Source organism: Elephas maximus, chromosome 1 (assembly GCF_024166365.1).
Source record: "Elephas maximus indicus isolate mEleMax1 chromosome 1, mEleMax1 primary haplotype, whole genome shotgun sequence".
Taxonomy (NCBI): domain Eukaryota; kingdom Metazoa; phylum Chordata; class Mammalia; order Proboscidea; family Elephantidae; genus Elephas; species Elephas maximus.
This window is the reverse complement of record NC_064819.1, coordinates 122,209,855-122,224,068: the sequence shown is the minus strand read 5'-3', so window position 1 is coordinate 122,224,068 and position 14,214 is coordinate 122,209,855. Positions and strand designations below refer to the sequence as shown.

Here is a 14,214-nt window from a genome sequence, read left to right as displayed (position 1 = left end):
TGTAAAGGAATGCATTTAACTTTTTGTTATGCTGAGTTGGAGTTGGCATGGCAAAAAGATGTTCTTGAGATCCTCAAAGTAATCTCTGGTCCCAGGTTGCTGTTTTTCACACAAACAACTGAGTGCCTCTTTTTTCCTTCTTCTTTTGTGTTCATTTGTGTGTGTGTATGTGTGTGTGTGCGTGTAATATAGCTAAAGGAAGGACAAACGTGGAACTGCGTGAGAAGTTCATTTTAGCAGATGGAACCAGTCAGGGTATGGCCGCTTTCCGACCCAGGGGCCGTAGATCCCGACCTTCGTCAAGAGGAGCTTCGCCCAGCCGGTCTACTTCTGTGTCCAGTCAGGCTGGTCAGGCGGCCTCCCCACAGGTCCCTGCCACCAGCACACCCAAGGTAGGACTTGGGATGAAGTTTTTTTCTCCTAGCCAGTCAGAGTCCCAAGTATACTTTTGAATGTTTTAAGTCCCCTAGAACTTGTAGAATTTGCTTTCCCCATTTGTGTCCCTTCTGACTATATGGGAAATGATGGAGGTACACATGTATATCTCTATCATTTATGTCTCCATCATTTCCTTTATTGTGAGAGGAACACAGATGGGGAAAGCTAAATCTATAGATTCTGTATATATATATTATCTGTATATGGGCCACAAGGTAAAAGCATATATTAAATATATAGATATACATATATATTTTATCTATTTAGGGACTTTGGTTGCCTTTCAGATTTGTTTTTTCCTTTTAAAGCTTCATTCACTTTTTTTTTTTTTACATATGACTTGCCATCAACCCTTTCCGTGTATTTTTAATTATTATACCCATTCTTACTATGAAACGTGACTCTGCTATGAATATCTCTTTCTGTGGCTTTGTTATTATTTATTTTTTTTTACCTGTTCTCCTTTACATTTGATTTGCCGTTGTTCCATACAGATTCTCCATCCTTTAACACGCAATTATGGTAAACCATGGTTGACAAACAGCAAAATGTCAACTCCTTGTAAACCAGCAGAGTGCTCAGACTCCCCCGTGTCATCTGCAGAGGTATTGTAAGGCCCCAGATTCTAGTCTAACAGTCTTCTTTAATTGAAACGATCGCCCACTAACGTTGCGCCACCACTCCCTTAATATGTGTGCTTTTGATAATACTACTTCTTTTTATAGACTTCTGTAAAATAAATAGCAACCCAGCGGTTCTTGGAAGCCCTTAGAGTAAGGGGTTAGTTAGCAGACAGCTTATAGCTCCTTGAACTGTGTTGGCTTAACATACTCACACTTGCAGGCTCTGTACCTCCTGTGCTATTTTCTTCCTCATTTAAGAGAGTGAAATAGAAAAGATTATGTCCAGACCTAGGTAAAGTTTCTTTGAAGGCAGGTGGTATGCTTTTGCTATGGGCAGGAAATATAGTACATTGGCTTTGGGCAGGAGTAAGAGGCAGTGTCATTTACTAGAGAATCGCCTAAATTAAAAGAATGTTTATTGAGTGTTCACTGTGGGTGACTGTGACATAAGCTCTCAAGTTATCGATGTGGATGGAGGGGGGCTTAGATATGTAAAATGTTAATCTCATTTTCCAAAGGTAATCAGTGTAGCTATATTAGATTTTAATGATAACTAATATTATTCAGGAAACCCTGGTGGCGTAGTGATTAAGAGCTTGGCCGCTAACCAAAAGGTCAGCAGTTCTAATTTACCAGGCACTCCTTGGAAACTCTATGGGGTGGTTTTACTCTGCCTGTAGGTTCACTATGAGCTGGAATCAACTCAAGGGCAGTGGGTTTTTTTTTTTTTTTTTTTAAGGTTATTCAAGCAAGCACTCGCTTTTTAATAAGATATATGGGGAAATTTAGGTGATATAGTCAGGAGATATAAATATTGCCAAGATTAACTCATATATTAGATAATTTACAATGAATTCAAAGGTAACAATTTATCTTTTTAAGAATCTTCTCTGAGAAATGACAAACATAGGCATCAAATGATCTCATATTTGATTAGAATCACAATGTTTAGGGGGAAACATCCCTATATACCTTTTTTGATATGAAGGTGGTATTTCATCTTAAAGATCTAAACTATAACTTATAGGCCAGGACCCTTGTATAAAAGTGCTATAGTACCTTTAAAGAACCTTTATAATTTTCAAAACACTTTTGTACCTACCATTTTACTTAATCCTCACAATGATAATAAGAGATAAGCAGAGAAAATTTCATTACTTTTATGACTCTGTGGAACCTTGGTGGCGCATTGGTTAAAAGCTCGGCTGCTGATCAAAAGGTCAGCATTTTGAATCAAACAGCTCTTCCTTGGAAACCCTATGGGGCGGTTCTATTCTGCCTTACGGGGTTGCTATGAGTCGGAATCTACTCGACGGCAATGGGTTATAACTCTTTGGAAATCCCATGGCTGATGAGTGGGAGAATTGGAACAGAAATAACGTGTTCTTCACTTTTTCCTCATTCCTTCCTCTTCATTCCCTCTCTCCCCTCATTCCTACCCTCTCCTTTCAAAGGGAGGACATTATTATTGTATATTATATCTCAGAGGTCTTATGGATCTATTGTAACCAAAACTGTGAAAAGTTTAAAGAATCTCAAATCCTAAAGAAAGGAGACTCCCCAAAATAAAAGTCTGAGTATGTTATTTTGGCTCATCCAAAACTATGTTTCATTTCAAATAACTTGAAAAAACCAAACCAACCAAACAAACAAAAATGATAGTGTGCTTGTATGGAAGGGTCCTAAGAGTACTAGGTAGGGTTTGTGGCAATAAAGTCAGAACAATCAAAGTGTTTTGAGAAGAATGATTTTGGTTTTTCATGCTAATGAATTCTGCCACCGTGAATGGCCTTCTTCATAATCTCATGGATTGTTGAGATTCTTAAGAATTTAATTACATTAGAATTGTCAGATTTTGAGCAAATCACTTCCCTCCTTGAGCTTCCATTTTTCTCATTTGTAAAAAGATTGTGGTTAGGTGAAAGCGAGTACCAATTATGGTTAGTGTGTGAAAGTATTTTTAAAACTTATATATGATTCTATATTTGTTATTTATAAAGACTGTACTTTTAAATATGTATAATATACATATGTCAATGAACAATATGAATATTATGAGTAAGTGCAATGATGTATCAAAAAGTATCACAAATAAAACTTACTAAAACTAATAAGGGAAAAATTAATTTTTAACAAACACACAATTTGTACGGATTCATTTCCTCCAAATTGCTCCCTGGCTGTGTCTTCATTGAGGAATTCGACATCCTTCATACTTCTCTGAAGATTTGTTCATTTTTAACTTTGGAAGAATTTATTAAATGTTGTGATGTGGAAAAAAAAGCAATGATTGTAGACATAGTCATTACTTCAGACATTCTCTGCAAATGGCCTATAAAAATTTCACCAAAAGAATGATCCCCAAATGGCGCCTAGGTGTCTTGTGTCTAGGGATCATAGAAGGTGACAGAGCTAAGAAGTATAGTGATGTGGTGCCAAGTTATAAAACGTTACCCTTTTTTGTTTTTTGCAGTGTGTTTAAATTATGGTGCCTAGGCATTATTTATTATCTTTCTATATTTGTTTAATTCTGCCTAGTTCCTCAAAAGCATAAGCAGCAGCAGAATACCAAGCATAGTTTTTCAGAGCCCCATCTTCTCTCTACACCATGCAGTCACCGTCCTTTGGTAGGAGTGTGGTAGTTAACCTATGCCAAATCTTCAGTTACCCCTACCACTGTGGCAGTACCAGTGCTGAGTGACATTTAATGCAGTATTCTCTTACCTCTGTAACTTTCATTAACAGTCTGAAAATTACTAATGTACTCAAATTTAACATGTCTTTTTATTTTCCTTGCCATCGATTTCATACTCTTTTGGGGATCTGCATTTGTGTGGGTGTGTTTTCTCTTCAACCATGACTTCGTTTTCTTTTGAAAGTTTCCTTTGAATTCAGGATAAGAAATTAGGGGAGAAAAGCAAGTGAGAAGCGCATGCCTCCTTTAATTGAAAACTGCCTTCCCCTCCCCCTCCTTAAGAGGGTCTCTTAGAAGGTTTTCATTTGTGTGTAAAGAGGTGGTGTCAGTGGGACAGGAGCATATCCTGACATGTCTTCTCACTGGTGAACTGCAGGGAACACCAATACAAGGAAGCAAACTTCGACTTCCGGGTTACTTATCAGGGAAAGGCTTCCACTCTGGGGAGGATAGTGGCTTGATCACAACGGCAGCCTCCAGAGTCCGAACACAGTTTGCTGGTGAGTGTGGTCCATTTCTTTCGTCAGTGGCTTTTGCAATATGATGATCCAAAGATTAAAGCCCCTTTTCTTCCAAACTAGTGCAGAAATTCCTAATTGTCAGAGCTGTGTTTTTTTTGAAATGACATGTAACCCTACTCCTCCAATAAAGGCAAGAGATAAATGAGCCATGGGAACAAGCAACTAGAAAATCCTTTTTGAAAAGTACCAAAGAAAGATGAGAGAGTGGCGGAAGGGAGAAAAAAAAAAAAAAACAACACACACACACACAACAGTACTCTCTGTGTACAAGTTGGCAGGTCTTGGCTCATCTGTCTGCCTGGAGATTATACCGGGCCCTATTTTGGGTGGTTTAAAAAACCCAGCCTTACTGAACCCTATACCAGTGCTTCTCGAATTTCTTCACAGAATAGTGAGCGTAAACTCTGGGGATCTCAGCTCAGCAAGCATGAAGCTTCTTTAAAGTTTAAAGTCTTTTCTTTTATATTCCTGTGTACTTTGAATTAGTCATCATTGGACAAAACTTACACTCAGCACTTGATCCACATTTGTACTGCACACATCCCGAGGGATACTTGCCAACCTTTGAAAAGCCTATCTTAAATGACAGGTATATTCCTAATGTCTGTTTGCAGTAAATGGACCCCTGTCTTAAGTGAAGTATGCCAAATTTACCTTCTGTTTACAAATCTAGCTTTTTATACATAATGGCTACTGTGAGTGAGGCTACCTATAGCTGTGAAATGGGGAAAAGCCAGATTGGGGAAGGTGTTCCATGTGGTCTCCAGATACTGTCCTAATCCCATTAATCCGCGAGTATTTTCTGGAGTGCCTCGTAGGTGTCAAGAAAAATCATTGAGGTGAAAGAAGGCATAAAGTTTCAAGGATCAGTTACAATAATAAGGGTGACTCTGCCCTCTCTCCTCAGATCCCAAGAAGACCCCCAGCCGACCGGGAAGCCGAGCCGGAAGCAAAGCTGGTAGCAGGGCCAGCAGCCGCCGAGGCAGTGATGCTTCAGACTTTGACATTTCAGAAATTCAGTCCGTGTGCTCAGATGTGGAGACTGTCCCCCAAACACACAGACCTACGCCCCGAGCAGGTTCTCGGCCATCCACAGCCAAGCCTTCCAAAATCCCCACACCCCAGAGGAAATCACCTGCCAGCAAATTGGACAAGTCCTCTAAAAGATAGTGCAATTGGTTCCACCAAGGCCCTTCCTTGAGCATTTATTATTTAAGTTTGAAAGATGTAAAATATGATGTAGAAATTATTGTGAAATACCGTAAGAGGCGAGTTTAAAATACTGCAGATGGCCTTATTTGTGTATTTGTCTTTTTATTTTTCCTGTATAATTTTCTTCTGTAAGATATTCTGGGGTTAAAGTCACATCATATGTGAGGGAGAAGAGAGTTTAACATGAACTAACACTTCCACACCGTAACATGTGGAGCACACTCTAAAATCAGTTACTGAACCTACAGGTAAGTCTACACCCTCTCTGTCAACCACAACGCTACATGGGTAGCTAACGTGAAGGATACCTCATAACTTTCTTATTTTTATGGAAACTCCGAAAAGCCAAAAGACACACACACAGGCATCTATTTTGAGATGAGTAAAATGTAACCTGAAAGATGGAGGGCAGAAAGCCAAACACATCCACACACAGTTCTTTAAGCCGTATCTGACTGAGAACTCACAGGAAGTTAACTTTAAGCACTTGCCAGTACTATGATATTCAAGTACCTTGCAGCATTTCCGTGCCATTGCTTTAAATAAGACCAGAGGCGTCCTGGATATTAGATCTATTATACTGTAAGAATATAATTATAAAGTGCATTCATATAAATGTGAGGTTTTCTTTTGCTTGAGTGGACAGTAGCGCCTGTATCATTGAACTCATTTTGTATCAAAGCAGTTTTGCCTGCAGAAAGCTATGAAATAAAACATGTCCCTTAACTACATTGCTATGGAATTAATTTTTTTCCCCCCAGGGAAAAATCAGTGTATTTTTTTATGAGCAATATCAATTTGGAGTGACCAAAAGATACTTAAAAATGGGTTTATTTTGATTTCTCATCTGAAATAATCATGTTCTGGTATTATATCTATATTTAATAAATATATATACATTTTAATTTATTATGTATACTCACATAAAATAGAAAGATATTAGTATGCATTTAATAAAACATATTCACTTGAACATACGGATACTCGATTATTTAAAGTTAACTTTTTCTGTTGATTGTTTACTTGTTTTAAAAAAAGGTTATGTATATGATACATTTTTACTAATACTGTGACAGGCTTAATTAGGAGCACATCAAAAATAGGAAGTTAAAATAAATGGAGCCCTAGTGGAACAGTGGTTAAGTGCTTGGCTGCTAACCAGAAGTTCAGCGGTTCAAACCCACCAGTTGCTCCACAATAGAAAGATGTGGCAGCCTGCTCCCATAAAGACTTACAGCCTTGGAAACCCTGTGAGGCAGTTCTACTCTGTCCTATAGAGTTGCCCTTAGTTGGAATCAACTCAACAGCAATGGGTTTGGTTTTTTTTGGTTATAATAACATAATGTTAATGGCTCATTCTACAAATATTTTTAATAAGTACCAATCATGTGCCAGCCACTGTTAGTGGCACTGGGCCTAGAGGGTTCCTACCCTCTTACATTCAAGGGGGAAATAGTTAATACACAAATAAATCTAAAAACCATGAACTCAAACCAGGGGATGACTGATCTTATTAAGACAATATTCTTCTGGCCTGTGTACATTTAAAAATCGTATTTTCCTAAATATGGACATAGCATCAAATATACAAATTGTTATTTTGGGCATGACAGGTCCTACTTTGCATAACTTTGCAAATTTATTTTAGTAAATGGCAGTGGTGGTGGTCCAAGTTCCAGGGGACAGTATTATGTTTTTCCTGCTTGGCCTTAATAATGGAGGCCAACACTGAGGAGCCTGTAGCTTCTACTGACAGAAATTAGATGCCATTTTTCAGCGGTAGTAATTCCTTCTTTCCCAAGGCGTAGGTCTCAGGTGAGAGCCCTTTATGGAAAAGGTAATTCTAACCAATGAGATCACATGTAATAGTTCATGCATTTTAACTAGACACGTGTCATCTAAGAAGGCAATTGAAATTGTTTTATACTCTTAGCATTTTGCATATTGATCACATTTCTACTTCAAAGACAAATTTAGGGGAATGATTTTATCTCAGTCTGTTTGAGTACTACCCCTGTTAGAGAGAAGCTTTGCTTTTAGTAGTAAAGTAAGCTTTTTGAAAAAGATAAGTGGTTTAAAATATTTCAAGGAAGTCTTAAGGAACCACTCCTAGTTATCAGCATTTGCCTTCTTGGGGAACTTTTCAAACTTTGACACACTGTGTAATCTTTCTTTCCCCTTGAGCTAGTCCTATAGCCTCACTCTTGTGAAAAGTCCTGTGAATTTCAGGTAATGCAGCAGACTTCCTCTTCCCCACCCCCCACCCCCCACCCCCCCCCCACAGTCCTTTTCCTTTCTTCTTTTTTATTAGTTTAAAAAACAGGAAGTGGAAATGAATCGAAACACTAGACATCTTAATGAAAAGGCTGGAGCCTAAGTATTAAAAAAAAAAAAAATTAGGATCATGGAATAGACTTATTTTGTCTTAAAAAAAATCAAAACTACTAATTGTCACGTTCTAATATCTTCTTATGAAATAAAGGAACCCTGGTTGCTCAGTAATTAAAGTGATCAACTGCTAACAGAAAGATTGGCGGTTCAAAACCACCAGCGGCTCGGCTCCATGGGAGAAAGATGTGACAGCTCCTGTAGAGACTTACAGCTTTGGAAACCCTATGGGGTCGCTATGAGTTGAAATCAACTTGATGGCAGTGGGTTTGGTTTTGGGGTTTTCTCCTTTGATATCAGTGCAGAAATTGATGGTGATAGCCATTTCTTAGATCTGGTTTCTTTTACGACAAATATAGGTGGAAGGAGCTGGAAAGTGCTCCGGAGATTGACTTGTAAAAATTGGGAAGGAAGAGGAGGCTGGGAAAGGGTCTTATTTTGTTCATTTTAAAGCTTGCTTTGTATGTTTGTAACAAGGGAAATTGCAATGGGTTGTGGTTATCTACTTTTTGACAATGTGCTTTGAAATGTATGTGCTTTATTGCCAAACAAGTGCTCTAATGCCACCAATTAGTACATCTGCAAGTGCCTACAACTTCTGTGCCTTTGTGTCTGATAACACTGCCACCTGGCTGTAAACTTAGCCTTCTTGTTACTAGGTGGCATGGAGGCCGTTCTCACACATAGTGACCTTGCATACAACAGAATGAAACACAGCTCATCCTCACAATCGTTACGCTTGAGCCCACTGTTGAAGCCACTGTGTCAATCTGTCTCATTGAGGGTCTTCCTCTTTTTTACTGACCCTCTACCAAACCTTGGTGTTCCACAAAGAAAGCAAAGACACTTCGACTTTTTATTTAGTAGTTTTTTTTTAGTAACTAGGTTCCCTTGAGTCATGTTAGAGATTGACTTGATGGTTACCAAGATCTGCTTGGAAGTGAATAGAACCATGGCCAAGGTGTTTGTGCAGGAAATAGTCCATATGACTACTTGAAACATCTGGCTTAACTTAGCAAAGTGTGCAACTTTGGTTATTTTACTTAACTCCCATATCTGTGGAGATATTGAATGAAGATATAGGATGAAGGACAACAAAAATTGGAAGTTTTCCATCTTGCTTCTGCTCCCAATGTGCAAACGAAGAATATATACAATGCAAAATGTGTTCAGAGGAATTTCATATTGGTTCACCCACACTTTTATTGTAATGGAAATTAGCTGTGTAATAGGAGATAAGAATAAAATAGTGGTTAAAAATTTTTAGAAGGTTATCCCCAAACAAAAACAAAATGTTCTTTTAGAACGTTATCAATCTTAAAGTACAGCTACATTTGCCCCAGGGCAAAGATTAGAAAATGTAGTTTCCATCATCTTAGACTCTAACTTCTATGCCAGTGGCTCCCAAACTTTCTTCGTGGTGTATTACCGTCAGTAACAGTTTTTTGAGCAAACAGCTCTAGCATATGTACATTAACTTCTAACATTTGTATGTGCTTTTATCATTAGCTGATTTCTCAAGGCTCAATATTCTCTTAACGTTGAGGTTTATCTTTTACAACATTGGTGTGTGTCCATATTTTAAATAATCTTGGTCGTTTTTTGGCCAAATTTTTGTCAAACCTGTTGATACCCTCCCTGGCTTAACCGCTGACAAGGCTGATGAAAAGCCTTTCTCTACGAGGAGTGTTGTCTCTGCCATTTTCTTGTTTATTTGGTCTTGGCATTATAATGAAGTTCAGTTTAGCAATATTTTTTTTGTGTGGTGGATCATGCCTTTGGTGGTGTATCTAAAAATGCATTGCCAAACCCAAGATCACCTAGATTTCCTCCTATTTTCTAGAGCTGCAGTTTTGCATTTAACATTTAGCTCTGTGGTACATTTTGAGTTAATTTTTGCCTTGTTTCTCTTTTGATACTAGTTATGCAAGGGTATGCCCACCTGTGATAATGGTTATATGTGACTATAGCCCTGGTTAACTATTCTGGTGGGGAGGGATACTGCTAGTCTTGTTGGTTATTTGATAGTGGTTGAATACTATTTGTTTGGTCTCTGACAAAAAATTCTGCAGGAGGGGTCACACATCAACATTCCCAAAGCCACAGTTCCACTTCTTGCCCTTGTTACATCTCACTTGTTCAACCACAATAACCATCTATCACCTCCTCACTTCCACTGTGAGCATCATTGTGAAGGCCTCCCTGAAGCCAGAGACCATGGATTAATAATTACCCTGATCTACAGGGTGAAGCTTGGTGAGGAAACAGAGGAGACAGAAAGTTAATTACCCAGTCAGACTCAACAGGAAGAGCAAGGGATTTGAGCAATAGAAAGAAGCAAAGGACATAGATGGGTTTTTAGGGTACCCTTTTAGTTTCCCAGGGCTGCCGTAACAAAGTAGCACAAAGTAGGTGGCTTTAAAGAACAGAAATTGTCTCACAGTTCTGGAGGCTAGGAATCTGAATGCAGGGCTGTGGCTGGGCCATGTTCTCTCTGAAGGCTCTAGGGGAAGATCCTTGTCTCTTGGAGCTTCTGGTAACCCCAGGCATTCCTTGGATGTTCCTTGGCATTCCTTGTCTTACAGGTGCGTCTTCACATGACTGTCTTTTCTCTGTCTCTCTGGGCTTTTTTTTTTTTTTTTTAAACAAGGAGAGCATACAGATGGGATCAGGACCCAACCTACTCTGGTATGACCTCACATTAACTGATCATATCTTCAAAGACCCTATTTCCCAACAAGTTCACATTCACAGGTACTGGGGTTAGGATTTCAACACATCTTTTGAGGTTACACAGTTCAATCCATAACAGGTACCCAGAGGAAAGGATTTGAGAGGAAGGTGTATTGTGGGTGGGAGTTTGGGTCAGGATGGTAGAAGCACAGAGCAGGGTGGATAAGCATAAGGAAAGAGATGTATGACCAAGAGTGACTTATATTTTGGGCATTGTCAAAGGGTAACAATAATATGAATCTTTGTGATTCTTAAAAAACTAGTCTCAACTGTTGCAAGTCGTCATTGGTTTTTATTGTGTTAATTGGGGAATCTGTGTGAAGAAAGCAATAGCTACTCCCTAGTGTGGGGGAGAGGGGAAAACAGCCTGCCTTTCAGCTAAGGTTGGTTGTGCTTCCAAGCCCAAGTAGACTGAGGTGTGTGTATGTGTGTGTGTGTGTGTGTACCTGGCTTTTCAAGAAAGTACCAGTTGCGGTCTTCAGAGGTACAGTAGGTTGATATCTACTTATTAGATATGTCTGTGGGCTTGAGTTAAAAATGGGTTACCATAAAGACATTACATTTCTGAAAAGAAGATCAGCCTGGTAGAAAACATACATGGCTATGTTTTTGATTATCCAGTGTAGAAAATCTGTTTCTAAATTAACCAGTTGGGGATCATGTTCTGGTCAACAGCCTAGTCACAGAGTATCTGCTTCTGAATTGGCCAGTGAATTTGGGGCAATAGAATAGGCTTTGAAGCAAGTGTTATTCAGCTGTAAACCTTAGACTTCACAGTACTATATCTGATCATGGATTAATTTTGAGTTGTTTTTCGTGGAACCCGTTTGCTTCTTTAGTTACTTATGACCAACCATACTGATTTTTTTTTTTTAATGTCTTACATTTGTGTGTCAGTTTTGATTTCTTACTGTAAATACACATATGAGGTTCCCAACCAGTCATTAAAATAGTAGATAAGTAGCTACCAACCTGCTAAACAAAAGGTTGGTGGTTGGAACCCACCCAGCAGCTCTGTGGGAGAAAGAACTAGTGATCTGCTATGAAGATTACAGCCTAGAAAACCATATAGGATAGTTTTACTCTGTCACATGGGGCTGCTATGAGTCAAAATCAACTTGACAGGACACAACACCAACGCCATTATTTGTATTTTATGAATAAAGAAACCTGGAGAGGTAGTTATATGCTACTTTCCAGTAGTCAGACTACTGGAAAATGATGGAGTATATACATCTTCTTATACTGAGGCCAATGATCATCCCTCTATATTTCACCAGAACACCAGGGCCTAAGTGATTTTTCCTAAAGATGGTAACTCTTCACAAGGAGGACATGATCGTGGCCTGTCTCAGGAAGCATTTCCACATCTAGATCTCTCAAAGCAGCAAACTTCATATTAGGATAGTTTTAGACTCTTCTTTGGAGTACAGTAAATGTCTCATATTCCACAACTAGGCTAATTTTCCAGTGTTTCATGTCTCGTTAAATTATCTAGTTCCAAAAAAGCAATGACCTTATAAAAATTGGTTTGCTGAGTAAGATGGTCTGATTCGAGGCAGCTAATTCTTAGTGCCTTTTTTGCCACAACCATTCATTACAAGATGCATAATGTGTCCCCCTGGAGAGTTTCTTCATTGCCTAGAGAATCACCAGAGTCCTCCTTCTTCCTCTGCTGCCAAATAAGGACCTTAAATGACTTCTGAGAATTAGACTCTTGAATAGTCTACCTTTTACTTAAGTTCACTGACATTATGTATGAATAAATGTTGTAACTCTTCAGCATGTGTGACTGTCACTACATCATGGTGTGCTGTTTTCAAATCAAATATTTCCCAAACATTTATTTCAAATATGGAAACATAACATGCAAAAAATTTCCAACGAAGATACACATGGAATGACATACATTCAGATTTTCCTGCTTCACTTTTGGTCAGTTTGACTACAGTGGCTTACAAATGCTCCTAGGCATTTACCCTGATCTTATCGTTCAAATATGTTTCAGATTATGTCACAGTGCTTTCATGCATATGTTCTTTCACTCACACACCTCTGAAAATGTATCTTTTAAATACCAGTTTAATGTGTCTGTGTCACAATCATTTGCTTGCATCAAACTATGTTTGAAAGGTAGTTAATTCAGTGAAGAACTTTTATTTAGTATGTTCTTTTGATTTCTATTGACTGTTTTGGGGGTGGGGCATCTTGTACATTCCATGATACATTTATTTGCTGATTTCTGGTTTTACTATATTTGTTAATTGTAGGAAATTTAGAAAATACATAAAGGTACAAAGAAGAAAATAAAAGCATTCATCATCCCAACCAAGAGAATAAATCATTGATAAATCTGGTAATGATTGTCATTTTAAAATTTTGATATCATGTTGTTGTTAGATGCCATCGAGTTGGTTCCAACTCATAGTGAACCTATGTACAACAGAATGAAACACTACCGTGTCCTGCAGCATCCTCACAATCATTGCTATGTTTGAGCCCACTGTTATAGCCACTGTGTCAATCCAACTCTTCCTCTTTTTCACCAACCCACAACTTTTACCAAGCATGATGTCCTTCTCCAGGGACTGGTCCCTCCTGACGACATGTCCAAAATAAGTGAGATGAAGTCTTTCCGTTCTTGCTTCTGAGGAGCATCTGGCTGTAATTTCAAGACAGCTTTGTTCATTCTTCTGGCAGTCCATGGTATATTCAATATTCTTCACCAACACCATAATTCAAAGGCATCAATTCTTCTACAGTCCTCATTTATTGTCCAGCTTTTGCATGCATATGAGGAAACTGAAAATACCATCACAGATTGGGTCAGATGAACCTTAGTCCTCAAAGTGACATCTTTGCTTTTTAAAAATTGAAAGAGGTCTTTTGCAGCAGATTTGCCCAATGTAATACATCGTTTGATTTCTTGACTGCTACATTGATTGTGGATCCAGGCAAATGAATCCTTGACAATTTCAATATTTTCTCTATTTGATATCATTGTATACATTTATTTTGGTATCACTAATTATGTTTTAAACTAAAAAGGCCAAAGATAATTCTTTTTTCAAAATTTTTATCTATTCATAGTTATTTTAGTCATTAAAACTGGAAATAGGATGCTATTGTCTATTACAAAACAAATTACTTTAAAACTTAGCAGCTTAAAACAATTATCCCACAGTTTCTATGGGTCAGGAATCTGGGCATGGCTGCCTGGGTCCTCTGCTTTAGGCTCTCTTACAAGGCTGCAATCAAGATTTTGGCCCATGGTCACTCACAAGCCTGCAATAAAGATGTTGGCTGGGACCACAATCATCTTAAAGTTCATGTGGGACAGGATCTGCTTTCATGCTCACTCGCTGGTTGGTTGTTGACAAGATTTGGCTTTTCATGGGCTATTGGCCAGAGGCCACCCTCAGTTCCTTGCCACATGGGCCTCTCCAACATGGCAGCTTGCTTCAGCAAAGTGTGCAAGCAGAGAAAACAATAAAACCCAGCAAGAAAAAGTCATAGTTTTTTGTAACCTAAGCATGGAAGTGGTGTCCTATCACTTTTGTCATATTCTATCAGCAAATCGCTAGGTCCAGCCCACACTCAAGGG

At 38.5% G+C, this 14,214-nt stretch overlaps 1 protein-coding gene across 17 annotated transcripts in view; it reads left to right on the top strand.

The window, feature by feature from the left end:
* DST (dystonin) overlaps window positions 1–6,366 on the top strand; it is a 490,994-nt gene extending 484,628 nt beyond the window's left edge. For 7 of the 17 annotated variants that reach the window (XM_049894718.1, XM_049894699.1, XM_049894708.1 and 4 more), the window contains 4 exons: window positions 193–392; window positions 933–1,043; window positions 4,133–4,256; window positions 5,185–6,366. In XM_049894718.1, coding sequence (XP_049750675.1) covers window positions 193–392; window positions 933–1,043; window positions 4,133–4,256; window positions 5,185–5,447 — 698 coding nt within the window. In that variant the 3' untranslated portion in view covers window positions 5,448–6,366. The remainder of the gene's footprint in view (window positions 1–192; window positions 393–932; window positions 1,044–4,132; window positions 4,257–5,184) is intronic. The other 10 variants (XM_049894769.1, XM_049894765.1, XM_049894794.1 and 7 more) reach the window with 4 other exon arrangements.
* The last annotated feature ends 7,848 nt before the right edge of the window (window positions 6,367–14,214 follow it).